Source organism: Abramis brama (genome assembly GCF_963993115.1).
Source record: "Abramis brama genome assembly, chromosome: 5".
NCBI classification, from domain to species: Eukaryota; Metazoa; Chordata; class Actinopteri; order Cypriniformes; family Leuciscidae; genus Abramis; species Abramis brama.
Window position 1 is genome coordinate 10,601,075 of NC_139967.1, and position 20,580 is coordinate 10,621,654.

Here is a 20,580-nt window from a genome sequence, read left to right on the forward strand (position 1 = left end):
ACGTTATAAAAATAAAAGAAATGGAAAAATATTTGGGATGTAGCCATGAATTATCATCATGTTTTTCTAATCTATTACAGGTAAAGGTAAATGGTAAAGCAATAAAAAACTTGGATATTGCGGATCTTACTTTCAGTACAACGGTTTAATTCATCTCCAACTCCATAAGTCCTTTATGTAATAAAGGAAGGAGTATTTTTCAAATGTATGTTAAAAGATGAAGATCATTACTGTAAAATGTTAGACTATGGCTTTAACATGTGGCCTGTACTGCTAATACACAGTGGCGTGTTTCTGTTTACATATTGATATCTCTGCCACTACAAAATACTTTTTATAAAGAAAAACAAAGTTTGAAAGAAAGTTTTAACACTGGCGATAATGCCCAGTATCCACCATATTAAACTTTTAATTTTTTTTTTTTATATTACATATACAAGTGTATGTTTATTTATATGGCAGCTTATAGTTTTACATTAGTAAAAAGTGTAAATGACCACCATATTTGAAAAATAAAACTTCTGTGTAGGTTTTTAAAGTACCCAAGTGCTGTTATGGTTTGTTTGGACCTGATAGCTTAAAGGGATAGTTCACCCAAAAATTCAATTCTGTCATCATTTACTCACAATCTGTATGAGTTTCTTTGAAAAGAACATTGGTTTTCATTTTTAGGTAAACTATCTTTTTAACAGAGAAATGCATTTGAGATGAAACCCTGATTATTAGATCAGTATAATGACAAAAATATAGTAGTAATGAAGTTACTGGCATGTAGCCTACATATACACTCACATTCAAGTGTGTGAAAGATCAGCATATTGAGCACATTTGCATTCAATAAGTGACCTTTGACCTTTTATATACAAACAACTGAATTGGCATTGAACATATTCAGCCCTTAATGGTATATAGATTTTTTTTTTTAAATTCCATTTGAAGCAATTGAACCAGTATTTCCTGTTGTGTGTGTGCGATTTATATCCTCTGACGGCTGACACTTTAAAAATCATACAAGGCTCTTTTGATTAAGCAGCTCCTGTTATATTTTACACTGTCACATGGAAAGTCTCTTTAACAAAGAAAAGGCCAATGTAAAATATTCTCCCAAAAGACCTGCCCCAGATACTGCGCGTCTCCTGATCGGCGAGTATTATTTCATAAAACTGTGAAAAGAAAGAGAAACTTGTTCTCTTGAGCACAAGTGGAGGTGGTGTTGCCATGGCAGTGCTTTTCCTCGCAGGCAGTGCATGGCTCTCAAGCTGTCCGTCAAACTGAAATCTCATATGTAGTTCCACCCACTCCTGTGACCTTTTTGACATTGGTGTGTCTGCTGGGAGTTCCAGAAGGAGTCCCTAGGTGGCAGTCACGTGCTTGGCCCTTTAGTTGCCCGTTGACTTTACCTGGACCGGGGTCCTCTCTATGTGGAGAAAATATCAACAAAAAAAACAGGAAGACATATTTGAGGTGGTTCTTTTCCAACTGTATCCTCAACTGTTCTCCTTTTATGTTCTTCATTAGGCAGGTAGAGAGTCAAACATGTACTGAATGGTTTGAAATGTTACAAATGAAGATGAGTTAATGAAGAAGAGGACAGCTGAAGAGTGGTGGAAGGGAATGAACATTAATACAGGACTCAAAAGCTACTTGCCTTGCAAACTTTTTTAAAGGTACACTATGTAAGTTTTTTGTTCAAAAGTAACAAAAATTAAATAATGATTCAATACATCAGAAATCCTTCTTCCAAAACGTGTTTTTGTCAGATTCACTGTGGTAAGCATATTATAAGCGTTTATATTTTAGAACTGACAGGGCGGTTTTTCCACAGGAAATTGCGTAAATATGTCACTCGCCCATGGCTTATTCCGATATGGCGTTTTTATTACTCAACAGGTAAGGTATATTATTGAACGGAAAAATGACCATATGTAGCTCTCTAACAGAGTTCATTGTAGAGCATTATAGTGTGAAGGGTCGTTTCATTATGGTTGCTGTAGCGCTGTGCTGGAATTAAGTACGGTGTCTATTAATGTGTATAGCTGCAGTAACTTCTTCAGCGAGTCAGCTTGAGATCCTTTCCATCTAAACTGGTTATATCTCTTAAGCCTAGTAGTAAATGTTTTATGAGCAGCAACAGCTAGGCCTATTCATCCACACAGACGTGCAGAGCCGAAGCACAACCAAAACAATGTTCTTCCACAAAATGCATGCTAGAGGGCCAGAAGTTACATAGTGTACCTTTAAATCTGTTTGTGACAGTTTATTTAAAAATAGTTGTTATGCTTTCTTCACCATTTCTTTTCTTCACAATGTATTAAAAAAAGAAATTTTTTAAGAAAAATTAAAAAAAACTAAATGCATTGCTAAAAAAAATGGATCATTCTTTTTTATGGGATCTATAAAAATGTTGTCAGGTACAATTCCTTACTGTTGAGCCCTGTAATAAATCATTATATTAAAGAAGATACAATGGCTTAATGGTATGATAGATCATCTCATGCGGTTTGATGTTAGTCACTTGTAAAAATAAGAACAAAATCAAGTCAAAGAAAAAAAGCAACAAAACAAATAGTATGCACATACAGTAAATGATTGTGAACAAAAAGCACTACTTATGCATAAAAAGCAACTCAAACAGAACAAAAACATGAATGGATATCACATCATGATTTTTGTATATTACATTGATTTCTGACAATGCAACACTGTTGCATTTCATTACCATAATGCAATGAAATGTACAGTATGCCAGAAGTAGATACCATGCAAAATGGATAATGAAAATGAATGAAAAGACATGCAGACATGGAAACTGATGATAATGAGGGGAAAAAAGGCAAAAAAAAGGACATTTATTTGGCTACCAGATACATAATCACAAAAACATTTTCTTCTCAGCAGAAAGGCAAAAAATAAAAATAAACATAACCTTATGTTTTCCAAATAACAATAATAACATAAATGAATTAATTAAAGCACAAAAAACAGTACTCAAAAATGAACAAATGAACACAGCACAAATGAAATCTCTTTTCAGACCCATTCGGGTCAGAGCGTTCATATCTCATGAACCTCTAGCCTGTTTAGTCTATACATCATGCACCTATCCTCACCCTCTTTACCGATTGGTTAAAAGTAGATGCTATACGTCATACCTTGTACCCAGACGTGGTGAGTCCGCCCTCTCCAGGGCGCTAATGAAGGCGACCTTCTGATGTGCGTATAATGGGGAACGGGGCACAGCTGTCGGAGAGTGATGCGAATGGTGCACCGGAGAGCGATATTGGTGTTCGGCTGTCCTGCTTGCACTGCCTCCATCTGTGTGGAGGGACGTAGTTGAAGTCCTCGGTGCTCTGGTGAGCGAGGATGCAGAGGAACGCAGAACAGGGGTTCGGGGAGCGTATCCCATCAAGGTGTCCCGAGAGCTGCACACAGGCGGGGTGGGCTCTCGGGGTCCGGGGCCTCTGGGACTGTCAGGGTAACACGTCCCCGGTGGGAGTCCATAGGCGGCTCCACTGCAGGTGTCAAACACACCTGAATCGTTGGCGTAGGCCACCGGCGCTTGAGCGTGCCGAAGCATGAGTTTCTCCCTCTCCTCAAACTCCTTCCTCTCCTGGATGGAGGCCATGATGGTTTTGGAGAGGTTGTCGTAGCGGACTGGTGAGGGATCTCGATCTCTCGGGTGTGGTGACTGCCGCCCGTACATCGCTCCTACGTGCACAGGGCTGTAGGACGGGGGACCGGCGTGTCGTTGAAGCTCAGGCCCTCGCACGTGGCACATTTTAGTGGGCAAGTAGGGTGAATGAAAACCCATAGAGGGCACTCCTGGGTGGGCCGCACATTCGCCCAGAGATGGTGTTAAGCTGGGGGTTAGCAAGCTATCGTAGGACAGGCTGCCATTGCGGCCAGATAACGTCCCAGGAGAGAAGACTCCTTTGTGAGGGGTGGAAGTGACCGTTTCTGGTTTGCTGCCACCCAGTGGCACACGGTCGGACCTGTTCACTCCCTGTTTGAGGCTGAAGGAGCGAGACGTCGTGCTGAAAGAGTCCAGCTGGAAAGGGGAAGACTGGTACGTTCGGTGGAGAGGAGTGCTGCGGTAGTCTGGCAGATCCAGATTTGGCTCTGAACGGTAATCGTGACCCCGCTCCTCCAAAACTGCAGAGGGCTTACCATTTTCGGACATTACAATCTGAGAACAGATGAATACAATTGAGAGAATTTAAAAATTCTTTTCAGCCTTTTAAAAATATGATATTATATTATATTATATCAAAAGTATATTTATAAGTATAATATAATATTTATATTATATTTCAAAAAGTTTGAAGTCAGTTTTTGTAAATTAATAAAAAAAATAATTCTTTAACTATAATTCAACAAGGATGAATTTAACTGATCAAGTGACAGTAAAGACTTACATTGTTACAAATGAATTCCATTTCAAATAAAATCAGTTCTTTTGAATTTTATTCATTAAAGAATCCCGAGAAATATTAACATGGTATCAACAAAAATATTAAGCCAAACAAATGTGATGATAAGAAATGTTACTTGAGCACCAAATCAGCATATTAGAATGATTTCTGAAGGATCATGTGACAATGAAGACTGGGTTAATGGCAGCTAAAAATTCAGCTTTCCCATCAAAGAAATAAATTATATTTTAAATATATATTAAAAATAGAAAAGAGCAATTAAAAATGCTACAAAATTATTGTTTTTGCTATATTTTCAATTGAATAAATGCAGCCTTGGTGAGCATAAAAAGTTCTTTCAAAAATATTTTAAAAAATCTTACCAACCCCCAGACGTTTGAACAGTACTGTAATGTAAATTATATTATTATATTGCTGACTCTCACCTTCTCTCCGGTTGCGTGATAGTGCACTTTAGGCATGGTGCCGAAGGAAGGCCGGTATTTGTACATGGCTGGGGTGGATGGATTGGTGGGTTTGCTGGACAGGGAACTCTCTGGAAAATGTGGCACAAATTAAATGAATGACTCAACAGTACTGCAATATGATGCAACACCAGATGGCAGTAGAAGTGCAGTTTAGAAAAAGATGATTTTTCACAAGCAGAAAACAGGCTTTGATGAATTAGATGAATACAATATTTTATTTATCATCACGTGGTTTTTAAATACTTTTAACAAAAAACCTAGTGAACTGCAAACCATTAGACTATGAGTGACTGGCTGTTCTGTAGCGCTACTTGCCTTCGCTGGAGGTGAGTTGACTCTTGAGCTGGTTGTAGCGATCTGCTTTTGGTGGCAGAGGTGGCTGTTTATCTATACTTTTATCATCCACATCATCCAGACTAGTCTTAGACTAAAGCACAAAAAAAAAATATTTATTTTGGGAAGCATGATTTAGGCACAGGCACCACGTTCCTAAAACTGTTCCTCTAAAAATGAGGACATTTTCATTGAAATCTAAATGATGAGCCTGTTTTGATGACATTATGAACTGCACTTACTACAATAACAGAAATGATTAAACACCATTGAAATTCCAGGTTGTAGGCAGACAGAATTAAAAGCTTTTTTTTTTTTACTCACTTTGCTTCGTAGGATGTTACTATGGATACCATTATCACTGACTTTTACAGTGATGTGTCGGTTAGAGAGGTCAGGGCGGAGGAATGGTGGTTTCAAAGCGATAGGAATTTTCTTCCTGGGATCAGCGATATACCTGTAGAGCAGATATACAACCGATGACATGATGTGTGTTGAAATGCTTTTCTTCCAAAACAACACAGATTAGATATTTTTAGATAAAGCATATAAATTCATGGGTCAGACTTAATCAGTGTATGCCAAAATCAGACAATGCTTAAACAAATATTTGATAAAAATGTTCTTTCACACCCACATGACTTTCTTTATTCTTTGGAACATGAAAAGCTTACATTCTAAAGATTTAGATTCCGTTTAAAAGGGTCATTAAAAAAATAAATAATAATTAATACTTTTATTCAGCAAGGATGCTGCAAATCTATTATGGTTTCCACAAAAAATATTAAGCAGTTTTCAACATTGATAATATAAGAGATGTTTCTTGAGCACCAAATCAGCATATTAGAATGATTTCTGAAGGATCATGTGACACTGAAGACTGGAGCAATGATGCTGAAAATTCAGCTTTGAAATCACAGGAATAAATTACATTTTAAAATATATTCAAATAGAAAACAGTTATTTCACATTGAAATAATATTTCACAATATTACTGTTTTTTTTTTTTACTGTATTTGATTAAATAAATGCAGCCTCCACGAGCATAAGGGAATTCTTTCAAAAAACACACAAAAAAATCGTACTGACTCCAAACTTTTGAACGGTAGTGTTTGATAGCTTCAATTCTTAAGAGTCTGATTCATTCACAAAACAGATGGATCTGGTTCTCCAGTTCTTGAGTCAAAAGAATGATTCGCTCATGAATCAGATATTGTTACTTCTCCTATGAACTCTCATGTTTGTGCTAAGGAGAGCTAGTAGATGTCAAGATGTTCAGTTCATAACCATTTAAGTTTTGGTGCACTCCTCACAAAAAGCTATTCTATGGCTTCTAAGCTATTCTAAGCTATTCTAGAGGCCTTGGAACATGGCATTATAGTGTAAAAGTATACATAAAGCAGCATATAGACCGCTTTTATGATGCTTTTGTCCTTTTTTAAACTTGAAAACATCAGACACTGTTCAGAAGAAAGAAAGCCATACTCGTTTGAAACAACTTGAGGGTGAGTAAATGATGACAAGTTCTGTTTTTTGTTGAACTTCTTCTAGAACTTCTATTTCTGATTCAAGGAACATTTTAATTTGTCCTGTGGAAAAAAGTAGTAAGTTTACAGCAGTCTCCTTTTGTTCTGCTTTGACCTCACAAAGGGTGTCCCTCTATTGTTTCTGAAGACGCCTAAACGAGTTTTAACAAGTCATTAACCTTGGCTCTGATCTGTGTTTATACGGCAATCACTTTCTCTCTCCCCATTGTTACATGACCTGCTTCAAGTCTTCAGTGCCATACGCTCTTCCTGCTCGGAGTGTCATAATACAGGCAAGAAAAACAGGACGCAATCTACCTTCCTATGGACCTCTATTCTTCTGAAACCCCCTCTAGATTGTCTACAATGATAAACAACCTCTTTTTTCCATCTATGTCTTCTGTTTATATTTGTTACAGTAATTATTAACGGCGTCACACTTATTTTAAAGCATATTTCATATCTAAATAACAAAAACGTCAGCGGTGAGAAAACAGCAGTTAAGAAAGCATCTGATCATATCGATGTGGATACATTTGCACAAGCTCTGCAATTCACCGACATTAAGTGGACAGATGAGACAATTAAAATGACAATATAATGATTGTTTGATTATGAAGTATATTTGAGACGACAGACTACTTAGATCTGGCTATGTGAGACTATAGTTTTAATTAATTCCTTTTCTTTACATGACACATTGACATTACAGTACAGAATAGACCTTTCAGCTTTATCCTGAACATTGTATAAGCATTCATTTCATGTATCATTAAATGGAAGAAAGGCTCTCAGGAGCGAGCATAAATGTCACATCCTTTTGATTTTCTCAGCAAAAACGTCATAAAAATCAGTCTACAGGCTTTCATAGACAACCTAGGAAGTCAAAGGTCTCGTTTTTTTAAATATTTTGTAACAAGTGGTTTACACATTGGCAATAAAAAAATGATTACTACATGAAAATTCTTACATATAGCCCCTTTAACACTTTTCATTTTGAGTAAACAGTTAAGTTTATCCTTCATAGGGCTTTTGTAGCATTTGCCTAAGCGTAATGTTCACTGAATCCTGCCTGTTTTGCAAATAGAAAATGAAACGCCCATCTGTCTGTTCCAACTGGTCGTGGAAACACACCGTGGCCAGTGTCTTTCACACACTTTCCGGTATGTGTGTACTGTGTGTGCTTGCAACTCTCAGTGATTATGAACATGAATATATGTGTGTGCAGAAGCCAGTTTCTTCTTTACCTAGGAGCAAGCGGACTGCATAAGACGTGTTTCACGTTGCCACAGCAACCCCGAGTGAATGGATTCACTCCTCCTCTGAACTTTCCTGTCACCTGAGAACAGAGAGAGAGAGAGAGAGAGAGAGAGAGAGAGAGAGAGACAGAGGAATTCTACTTTCAGCATACTGAGGAGAGTGGAAAACAACTGTCCTTGACCCAAAGGACCGTAATGTGCATTGAAAATAACAGCCTTTGTAACAGATGTCATGCACGAACAACAGAAGGCAATCAAGTTGGAAAGACATCAAGGTGATTCTGAGTGGGTGTGAAACATGTGACGATTCTGCCTCTACATATGCGTATGTTGTTACACAGACCAGATAAATATATTTAGTGTTGTGTAATTTGGTTCACCTGTTCGTTTGTGGTCCGTCCTCTGATTACAAGAACCATGTGAAACCCAGTGAGGCCCATAACAGGGATGAAGAAGAGGCCAGTCACACACATGACCACAAGACTAGACAGCAGGAGAGTCAAGGAGCCCACAAAATCACAACCAATCAGAACATTTTTGATTTTTCATACACAGCTAAATGGAGCAGGATTGTGAGCCAATGAGATCTCACTGTGGGCCCTGTAAGACGAGCAGTGTTGTTATTGTTAAACAAAATGATAAAAAAATATTAGACGAAAAAGGTCAACTTAATAAACTTAAATGAAAATGTTGCTTTAGCATAGATAGCACTATATAGCTTTAGTTTATTTTAGCACTTCAACTGAAACTTATTTTATTTCAGTTTGTTGCTAAAGCAACATTTCATATTTATATATATAGCTTTAGTTTATTTTAGTAGTTTTTATATATATATACTAAAAAAAAAACTAACTAAAAAAACATAACACTAAAATAATACTGCTGACGACACAAAAATAAAGATGCGACAAAGAGAGAAAAAATCCAGGATGTTTTTCCAGGATTCTTTGATGAATAAAACATTTAAAAGAACAGCATTTATTTGAAATAGAATTCTTATGTAACATTATGAATGACTTTTTTGTCATTCTTGATCGATTTAATACATCCTTGCTGAATAATAGTAATGTTTTTCAAAATAAAAAAAATTAAAAACCTTCTTACCCCAAACTTTTAATTGGTGGGTAAATAAATGTATTAAATACAACTAAATGAGCTTTCATCATAGTTGCTCTTCGTGGAAGGATACGTCACAGTTGTGTGGAGTGCACTCAGAGTCTCAAGGTGGTGTAACACGAACAGCAGGCCGAAGGAAAATACGCCCACCATGTGAGCACTTAGAGACAGCAGGAACAAGAAGAAATAGCGATAATTCCTCCGACCAATGCAGTTGTTCACCCATGGGCAGTGGTGGTCAAAGTCCTACAGTGAGAAGGGAAGTATTTATGTGTGAGAGCGCTGGCATTGTGATCATTTTATATATTGCAGGAATGCTGGTATGCGTGTTCCTATGCGTCTCACCTCCACACAGTTGTCACACACGCTGCAGTGTGAGCAGCGCGGAGGTCTGTAGAAGTGGCACGTGGCACACCACTTCATCCGCACCTGAATTCCCTTTATCTCCACGTTTTTATAAAGCGGAGCTCGGAAATCATCGTCTTTGTCTTCGTCCTCATCCGCTGGGATTGAGAGAGAAACAGAAGGAAATTTCAACATTCACATCAACATTGTCTGTGTCTTGCAGTATTCTCTAGACGTCCTAATCGTGGAGCTACTGCTGTATCTAATCTCCAGATATTTGAATTGAGAAACTTAAACGATGACAGGATCATACCTCTGGGAAAGACTCCAGGGTCCATGAAGGTGGCCATGCTGAAGTTAGCCAACACAAAGAGGAAGATGATGCCATTGTATAGAGGCACAAGAGGGGAGATGGCCTTGGTTAACCACGGACACCTGAGAGGGTACAAGAGAGACAGAAGAATGTTATAGCTCAAAGTTGATCATTTCACAGCCAGAGGTTGTTCATTTTTTAAATTTAATTGAATCCCTGGATGATTCATGCAAACCTCAGAAAACTTGTGAGCTTATTCAGCCATAAGAAACCTAATGCTGATTATTGACAGAATATTTTGATAAAGTTTATCAACACATTTGTGCAGATATCTTGACTCTAGTGACAAACTAATCAATAAAGACATAATTTTGGCTGATAACTATAGCTAATTAATTCCCCCTTGGGTCAGTTAAAAAATGTGAACATTAAAAATATTATTATTTGATTATTGTTATCATTATTGCTAATTAAAACAATAAAACATTGTTTGAAATCAAATGACAACAATACTTATAATTATTATTATTATATAACAATACTTGTTTTGTACAAATGAAATGACAACAGTAATAATTTAATACTACTAATAATAATTATTTTATTTTTATTTAACCATTTAAATATATACATATTAATAATAACAATAACAACAACAATAATAATATATTTAATAATAATAAAATTAATTATTATAGTAATTTAAAAATGTACTATTATTATTATTATCATAAAAAATATATTTATTAAATAAATATTTATTATGTACAGCTCCCGCATTAGCTAAATTATATCAACCATAAACGTATAGATATCATTAGTGGCTATTAAACAAACCAATACTGATCAACCACAACTCACAAACAGAGCGTGGCAATGTCTTATGGGTAAACTACTGGTGCCCAACACATACAAAATATAGGACATTTAGCAAGATGACATGTTGCAGTCCACGACTATCTGTCCTACCATAGCACCTTTCATAATACACTCTATAACTGAACTCTACTCAGGTCTCATTTAAGATGGGTTAACAGGCAGAGCAGAGCATATATATTTGAGCATTTCTAAACTTGGACCTGAGTCTATTACATTTCATTTTCTCGCCAAGAACCGCCCATTCAGACAGGAAGACGCCATTGGATCGACATGTGAAATGACCAAACACATTTATTTTAGAGGTCCATAAATCTACAATATATTCATAGTATAACCACAATGTGAATAAAATCATCCAAAGAAAGATTTATCAGTCTTTGAGAATGGCTGAGATTTCATTTCTTGCCTATGCTAAGGTTGTGTATGTGTATGTGAATTTGATTGCGAGTAACACAGCAGATGCATAATAATGCAACAAGCCACTCAAGGACACTTTACAGTGATTTTACCTGATTTATTTGATAAAAACAGCATTGTTCAACACATAATTGCATTTAAGTATAGCAGCAATTATAATAAACAATATTTCCATTAAGTAATGTAGTCCATTAGCCTGACTGCAGACCGTTTATAGTTGCAAAGCTGTTACTGTATATCGGCTATTCCACAGCAGCTTCAAACAAACCTCATCCAATCAGATTTTAAAGCTGGAATGACCTATAACTCTCTAAACTCTCCTGCTGCGTCTATTCTCTCTCTGTAGGCAGTAGATCACAGTACCATTCTCTCGAACCCGAGGGAAAAGCACTAACTCCTACTCCGTCTGCACTGGAGGAATGCCAGGCTCTTCGGATAGGTGAAGTCTTCTGTCACCTTTATCTCACTGGTGCGATACGATACACTCATTCCATTCAGTTTTCTTCTCAGTTATTTTTTTTCTTCATTTTAATCAGAAACTTTACAATGCAGTCCTGAGAATACAAAGCAGTAATGAAGTGTAAGGTAAGAATGATAAAGAGGCAAGAATCACCACCCTCAGACACAACAGAGCAAAACAGATGGAATAACTACTCCTTCACGTATAATCCAATCACAAACGGACGACCTCAGAATCAATCCATGCCGTGGGCAAAGAAATAAAAGCCTGTTTTATCGGCCGCATGAACAGCTCCTTGGGGGTAAACAAGAACATCAGGGAAATTATGGAATAAATACACTGCCTGTGAAATGCAATAACCCTTGATCGGTTGATCTGCAAGCGTCTTGCTCTATGCGAGACAGACAACAGGCTGCGTTCATGAAGTCTTAAAGGCTTAAAGTGTCCTTCATCTGAAAGACAATGCAGAGATTCTTTAGAATCTTTCTTTAAAGGTCGGCACATTATTTCGTAGTTTTCACATGCTAAAGGCTTGGGGGCCACACAAACACACATGCATTTAAAATTGATAATAATAATAGTAAATGTTAATAATAAATGTTGAGCACCAAATCATCATTTTAGAATGATGATCTGAAGGATCATGTGACACTGAAAACTGAAGTAATGCCTGCTGATAATTCAGCGTTGCCATCAAAGTAATAAATTACATTTTTAAATATATTAAAAATAAAAATAAGCTATTTAAATTGTAAAAATATTTCACAATATTACTGTTCTTACTGTAATATTTAATCAAATATATTATTTAATTAAAAAAATATTACTGACCCCACATTTTTTTACAGCATTGCAGTATTGTGTGTTTCTAGTCTATATATATGAAGAGTTCAGATGCAAAAGCCTCTACAGTAAGTGCCATCTGAAATTTTCTTCTAGAATGATCATTCAATTTCTTTGCAAGTTTTATATCTCACAATTCCGACATTAGAGGTATATATATATATAGACACACACACACAGTATACATGTGTATATTTATATGTGGAATGATTTCATTCAACATTCTTAAGATTACACAGATTGCATCTCTAAATTAATCTCCTTTGAATCACCACCACCACATCACTTTTATAAAAAAAATCACCACTCTCAACTGTTGAACTTAAAATCGTCCCCTGTGAACCATATTTCCATTACTATGTTTTTTTGCACACAAAAAAAAGTCTATTTTTTTGTTAAATATACACTACGCAAACTAAAAGTAACTGAACACCCAATCACCATACACATATATAGTTGCTACTTAATTTCGAAAGTATGGCCATTGATGCCACCGTTTGCAGCTATAACATCTTAAACTCACATGAACTATAAAATGTATAACTTGAATGCAATGTAATTTGCTTGGGATTTTCAGTCTGCCAAATGCCCAGTAAATGTAAACTCTTCAGATATGGCAAACCCATTCTATTGACCTCGCTTTGTGGAAATTATTGTCATATTGTCATATGAAGCCATTCACAAATTATTGAAAACACATAATTCTCATATATTGCCAAGACTGTCTCTGGACAAATTCATCAATTCCTCCTCTGTGTACATAATTGTAAGCAGTAAAATTGTTATAGTATGCATTATTGCATTTAAACAACATGACTAACAATAAGTCTATTGACTATCTTCATGAAATAATCTAAGGTTGATTTCTTTAGTGAGGGCTTCAATGGAAATCGCCATTTCTCATTGCCATTTTATTGGTCACCCCTACTACTAAACCAGCAAACTTTGTGTTAGCAGCCTGGATCCTAAACCTAGATTTACCTGCAAGCCTCTTGTATACAAGATCCCCCTATTTTAGTGTAAATTACACAGGCTGGAGGGGTGTATATTAGGTTTAATTTAGGACATTCCCTGCAGTGTCTCTCATGCCTAGCTGCTACAAACATTAGCATTTCTGTGCCAGAGGCAGTCGCTTTTAAGGAGCCATCTATCTGTGAGGATTATAATTTGCCAACAAGATCAATATAGATAAAAGGAACAACCCTGTCAACAACAGCTTTAGGGAGCACAAATCTTTTAAACCGGTGCTAGGTAATTCATAACTTTAAGAGATTAACAGAAAATACATTAAATATGCTAGAAACTAAGAGAGAGAGAGAGAGAGAGAGAGAGATAGAGAGAACAGCCCCAACAAATCTGGTCATTTACTAGATGATTAATAATAAAAATAATTAATTATAAAAAAATATATATTTTATACATGAATGAATGAAGGAACAAACAAACTATTTTATTAGTGTTGCTTGATAAGACAGTTATCACAATTACTATGTTCATACTTACGTGGTAAAATAAAATATTAAAATTAAAATGAAATAAAAACTGACAGGGTGTTGCAGGTGGTTTCCAAGGCATTATACAGTTTAAGATTTGAATTGTTCAAATCCCCGATGTTAAGTATGAAAAATAATTATAATTGTTATACATGTCTTAACAACAACCAGTAATAAATATCTATTGATATCTGCTTGGATCTGACAGCAAGTCATCAAACAGTTTTCCCCCTGTATATGCATGTGGCATCATTGATATGCAGCATACTAGGGCTGTAACGTTACACCAAACCCTCGATTCGGTTCGTATCATGTCTGCCCACTCCATTTGTCTCCCGATATATTGCGCATCTTATGATCTTACTCATGCTTTTCACTTTTCATATCAACATAGATGAAATTAAAAAATCAATTATTTTATTTAAACATGAATATGAAACTAAATAGATCTGGACGGGAAGGATAACTCTGGGAGTTGGAAGGGGTGTGTCGCGATTCTGCCGAACTCACACCGCGACACGGGTTCGTGGATCTGAGTGTCACGATTTTGGTTTCATATCGCATATCGTTACAGCCCTGCAGCATACACACCTCCATGATGCACTGGGATGATGAATGTATTTCAGTGATGTAGATCCCATCTGACTACACAAATAACACATCTAAGTGCCAGAATAGAGGCAAAAGCTTTTGAAGTTCCACGTATCATATCTGTCAGAGTGTTTCAGTGCTGAATATTCAACATTAATACTGGGTATGTTTGTTGTACACATTTTCTTGTCCTCGCATTTACTGCATGGATGCAATCTTATGCCTGCAGAGATAAGATAGTCTTAACTGAATTCACACCTCTTTTTTTCTTCACTTCAATCCTCGAGTTGTTCCAAAGCACCACAGGCCAATTAGTGAACCCTAGGAGTATCTATTATAAACATTGTTTCATTAATCAACGTGTGAAATCTACATGGTTTATAATGGAGCAGAGGAATCCAGAAAAAGAGGAAGATGGTGACGGGCTTGAATGCAGGAGATCATTAATCAGTGAGACAGGTGCTTACTGAGGGAATATTGAGACGCTAACGTTGTGTGGTGAACAGATCCACCCTGGAGCTTCTGACAACAGAGAAATCAAACACGTTATTCATTAGAAGGACTTCCTGTAGAGCCGTACTAAAAGAAGAATTATTGCCCTACATTTCCCTCATTAGAATCTTATGAAAGTAAATGACCGCTCCAGAGAGTATGTGTGTTGGCGTGTAAGAGTACACACGCTAAGTTCAAAATTAACACTTGCCAAGCTTCAGATACGCAAAAATGACATTTTAATGGTGACTTTGTAGGATTTGCAACTTAATAAATGCTTTAAAGTCACCATGAAATCAAAATGGACAATCTTGTTTTTTTTATGGAACATTGCGGTATTTATTATAAATTATTTATCTGTGGATATCATTATTTATTTCAAATTCATGTGCTTCACCTTCCTCTTGCAATGACATCTCTTCTCTGATGACCTGTTTTTCGGAGCGACAATCTGTCACTCACTGGTGTTGAAATTAATCGATGCATCGTGATGCGGACGTGAACGATTCTGCATTGATGCAGTAATTCTCGCGCTAGTGTAAAATGGCAGATGGCGAGTAATCAAAAATGCACCAACTGTTTTAACGAAGCGGCAACCTTCCGGTCTCTCTCTTGAATCCAACACGGAAGTGACTTAAACTGCAGTTCATCGACTGGCCGCTAGGGACAGGCTCCAAAAGAGAGTCAATCCCATAGACCCCCATGTTAAAATGCCCAACTTTACAGCAGAAAAAAATGTTAACAGCCTGGTAGTTTTGTAGTTTTGGTCTATTTAGCTAATTTTGCCCTTCATGACAACTGCAAGGGGGGTGAATTTTTTTTATATCTCATCCGTTTAAATTATATTTAGCCTTAAAGTTCTGCACAATTAAGGGCGTGGCCACTTGAATGACAGGTGGATTGCCGCTGCTGTTGCTACTAGCCGTTTGTCTGCTGTCTGTTAAGCCTGGAACACACCAAGCCGACGCCGACGAACTAGCGCTGATGAAAGCCGACTGTGTTGTCGCCTCGCTTTGGGGTAAAAAGCTGCGCGTTCTGCGCCTGCGTGTAAATGAGACAACTGTCTATTTCTGCAGATATATTCGTCTATATTCGTCATTCAAAAAGGGAAAGCGACGCTGCAGGCTGTAGATACACAAACCATAAACAAAGCAGTGCATGCTTACCGTTTTGAATATCAGTCCTGCTGAACACTTTCTTTATTCCACTCCGCTCGTGTTAATATTGAATTATTCGCCAAGGACCACTCAGGTAAGATGACGTAACATTAGAACAGTCTTCTATCTGTACCGTTTTGACTTCTTTGCTCGCTGTTTTGCTATTATTCTCGTGCACTGACTCTTCACTAAGCTGAACAGCCAATCAGAGTTCTCTCTCTCACTGACGGCCCGACGCCGATTCAACATGTCGAATCGGCTGAAAAAAAGCAGACGAGGACCCATTTCTGCCGATGGTACGGAACAGTGCGGAACACACTAAGAAAACTTAGTCGGCCGACACACAAAAACTGCCCGACGGCCGACCGTTGGCTTGGTGAGTTCCAGGTGTCGGTACACGATCCGTTCCACCTTCTTCTTCAACGCCGCATCCACCAACCCGTCAACCAAATATTGCCTAACGGGCAAACTTCTCATTTCTTCCGCTGAACTCCATTTTCTTTCGATGTGAGTGAATGAAAGTCTCGCGGTACAAATATGCGCATGCGTGGAACAGATCGTGCAGTGTCGTAAATCGTCGCAAAACAGAATTATCATTTGCGCATGTGCGTTTTCTACTGCGTCTACTACGCATGCGTGAAACGGATCGTGCAGGTGGAACGGATCGTGTACCGACAACATGGATCGTGCAGGTGGAATGGATCGTGTACCGACACCAGGCTTTAGTCATTATGTCACCTCAGCTAATCCCGCCTCTGCCCATTTTTGGTTATCTGGGAGTGATGCGCGGTGACGCTTTGTCAAGATGGCGACGGCCGGCTCTGCCCACTTTGGGCTTCAAAAATACTCTTCAGAAACCTACGGGTGACGTCACGGACACTACGTCCATATTTTTTTTTTTACAGTCTATGGTTTTAACATTTACAGCATGTGAGCGTGTGCGTTATTGTAACTTAAGTACACTACTTGACAGTTTCATGCACTTTTAGTATTTACTAGTGTACTAGTAAATTTAGTTTTTTTTTTATGTTTACTACATTCAGGAAGTGTACTTTCTTGGAGCAGATAAAATAAAAAGGGAGTTCATACAGTATATCTAATTGCTTGTATTCATTGACGAAAATGTAGCCATGGCATGTGCAGTAATATTGAAAATTGAGGATGCAATGCATTGAGAGGCATCATGATATCGAATCGAATCATTGACATGATAATTGTAATCGAATTGAATCATGAGACCAGTGAAGATTCACACCCCATCACTCACATCAGATCATAGCAATAGTAAACAACAGCAATCCGATCAATTCCCGATGGACAAGTCCCGCCCTACATTTTTTCTTGTTCGAGAAATTACAATAGGGAAGAAAAGACTATCACAACTTCCGTTTTGTGCCGACTTACCTGTGCTGATCTACACTGATGCATCGTTCATCAATTCCGCATGAATTTCTAAATTTTTGAGTTTAACCAATATTTGACTGTAGTCAGTGCAGATCGTCTCTCCAGTTATATTTGTGCCTTCATAAGTTTAAATAATTCCGAAATCAAATCGGTTCACAATGCATTCAAGAATTGCAACTGGATCAAATCAGTGTCAGAACAAATATTTACACCCATAGTGTTTACAATAAAGTTGTTCATCAGAGATTGCTGTTGATCTCAATTCATCCGTCATTGTCAGGTGTAGCAACAACTTAACTTTGGACCCTGCACATGAGCAGAGACTATCCCCCCATTTCTAATCTCAGTTGGGGGGTGTTTGTGGTGCGGAACTAGACAGTTTTCACTAATCCTTCCTAAACCAAAGCTTGGTTTCCCCTTATCAGCTTCAGCAGTGTTTGCCAACTCATTCGCTGAGGCCCACAGGATCTCACAATATTCCTCTAGACCTTTAGCAGAACACATTAACACACAATAAACCAATTAACCTATCATGCAGCTTATAATAAGCTTTATCAGCTATTTGCTGTATCCCCTTAATATATGTTTGCTGGACTGACTTACTGTAGCTATGAAAATTCAATTGGGCCCCTAAAATTAAGCATAAAATACATCAAAACATGAAAGGAAATGGTCAGATTTCTGGCGAAGAGGACTGTGCACATGCTCAGGATATGTAAGAGCTGTTGGCTCACAGGCGCTCTAAAATGAGCCACGTTTAGGGTCAGTAAGATATTTGAATGTTTTTGAAAGAAGTCTCTTATGCTCACCAAAGCTGCATTTTATTTGATCAAAAACACAAATCAAACTGAACTACTTGGACAAACACTCGAATCAGTGGAAGCTTGTTTCCGCCACAGAATAACAAATAAAAAAGGCAATTGTGACTTTTTATCTCACAATTCTGACTTTTTCTCAAAATTGTGAGTTATAAACTTGAAATTGTGATAAATAAAGTCAGATTTGAGAGATACAGTAAACACAATTGCAAGAAAAAATGTCGGAATTGTGAGATATAAAACTTGCAATTCTGACTTTTTTCTTGCAACTGCGAGTTTATTTCTTACGATTCGACATTTCTAGCAATTACGAAACAAGCTTTCATACAAATCCTCACCTCATGCCCTGATTTTGAAACTTCTCAACAAGTTTGCTTCTTTTCTGAGATTCTGAATACACAAATTCACAAACAAGATGCAGTGAGAAACGCAAATACAGATAAATCCCATATTAATCCATGGTAATCACCTCTACGAGAGTTAAAGCATCAGTCAAAACACAGCCAGAGGGAGTAATGCTCCCAAAGATACTGAATACACACTGCTAACAAAAACTTACAGGAGAACTATTACCAGCATAATCTCACCAGTTTAAAAACAATGAGCACACTACCACATGGTACACAATAGGCATTATGGGATATGGTCCACATCAAAGAGATTATCTTCACTGCTAGCCTTTTAAACAATTTAATAATGAGAGGGAAAAGCACCATAAATAAGGTCACAAAAGCCCCGCCGGTCTATTAATCACGCTCTGAAAGGACAATAGAAGAGATGACATCTGCTCTTTCCTCATATAGATCTGTTCAAAACAGTAGAATACCCCCAACAACAGCAGCTTAAACTGATCTGAGCTAAACAGAGGGCTGAACTAAGCAATCTAAAGCTGGATAAATGCGACCGGGTCAGATTTAGACCAAAGAGAATCTGTCCCCAAACATCGTCACCACTGTTCACTGAAGCCTCTGTAAATATCTCCACACTGTCATATCCTTGTAGACTCAAAGCAAGTTTATACATACATCCACAGGTGTGCCCCTCAAACACACACACACACAGTTCTGTCCTGACAGTGCATATCTGAGTGGCAGTTGTTGGCCAACTCCACATCACATTCTTTACCAAGCGTATTTTAAGGCCAGACTGCAGCTGCTGTGGTTAACATGCGTGGCAAATATTGGACAGCCAAAATCAGGCCGAACATCAAGAGCTGGGCAAATTCATGCAGAAACCGGGAACTAGAGATTTATAAATGTCTAACAAATGTATTTAATGTTAGTTTTGGTACAAGTGTCCCCTTTTTAAAAACAACATTCAAATGAAAATAGACTTTCCCTTTAATAAATGTCTTGGGTCTTAATTAGGTCCTATTATGCTTTTTCAACTCTATTTATTCTGTAATGTTGCTGTTTGAGCATAAAAAGATCTGCAAGGTTACAAAGCTCAAAATCCACTCCAAAGGGAGATATTTTATTTAACAGAAACCACTTTCCAAGAACTAAAACGAACAACTCGCTTTGACTACAATGCGTTTTTTTCCGGGCTTTGTGAAGCCTGAAAAATTTCCCGAACACCTATTTTTGAAGGAGGGGCTTCATCGAAACAGGAACTAACAAAGTGTTCAGGCCAGCAAGGGGAGAGAGGTGCTGTAATAATTTAAAATGTGTTGAACAATCAAGCATGAAAGCATATTCTAGTACAACCCAAAATCAAGTCTTTGTAAAAGGGCATAATAGGACCTGTTTAATGTGCACAATTCAAAGTTATAGATTTGTTTTGATGACAATCATTCTCGTTCACTTCCGTGCACTGACTTTTTGTGTTCTTTTGCTTATGTTTTTCACTTTTGAAGCACGTGATGGCTTTGGCAATCTCTCTTGCCGTTATAGACTGACATCTTATCTGTAAATGTGTTTATTTGTTTATTTATTTATTTGGATCCCCATTAGCCTCTGCGATTGGTCCGACAAGTAAAAATACAAAACTACATTAATCAACAACAATAAAAGTCAAGCCAATAAAACATACAAATCCAAAATCATAAGAATAAATTACATTTTAAAATATATTAAAATAGACAAGTTATTTTAAATTGAAATAATATTTCACAATATTACAGTTTGAACTGGATTTATGATCAAATAAATGCAACCTTGGTGAACATAAGATACTTTTTTTTTTAAAGAATTAAAAATAAAAAACCCTACGGTAATGGATTTAGGCTCGTCTTT

The 20,580-nt window shown here is 37.2% G+C and overlaps 1 protein-coding gene across 1 annotated transcript in view; it reads right to left on the bottom strand.

Moving 5' to 3' along the window:
- Positions 1–384: 384 nt before the first annotated feature.
- The window catches only part of zdhhc8b (zDHHC palmitoyltransferase 8b), a 56,716-nt gene continuing 36,520 nt past the window's right edge, over positions 385–20,580 (bottom strand). Inside the window, exons 2-11 of the mRNA XM_084113751.1 lie at positions 9,793–9,914; positions 9,480–9,637; positions 9,208–9,380; positions 8,399–8,501; positions 8,007–8,098; positions 5,558–5,690; positions 5,216–5,327; positions 4,859–4,968; positions 3,153–4,186; positions 385–1,417 (exon numbers count right to left, since the gene is read on the bottom strand). Coding sequence (XP_083969877.1) covers positions 1,267–1,417; positions 3,153–4,186; positions 4,859–4,968; positions 5,216–5,327; positions 5,558–5,690; positions 8,007–8,098; positions 8,399–8,501; positions 9,208–9,380; positions 9,480–9,637; positions 9,793–9,914 — 2,188 coding nt within the window. The 3' untranslated portion in view covers positions 385–1,266. The remainder of the gene's footprint in view (positions 1,418–3,152; positions 4,187–4,858; positions 4,969–5,215; positions 5,328–5,557; positions 5,691–8,006; positions 8,099–8,398; positions 8,502–9,207; positions 9,381–9,479; positions 9,638–9,792; positions 9,915–20,580) is intronic.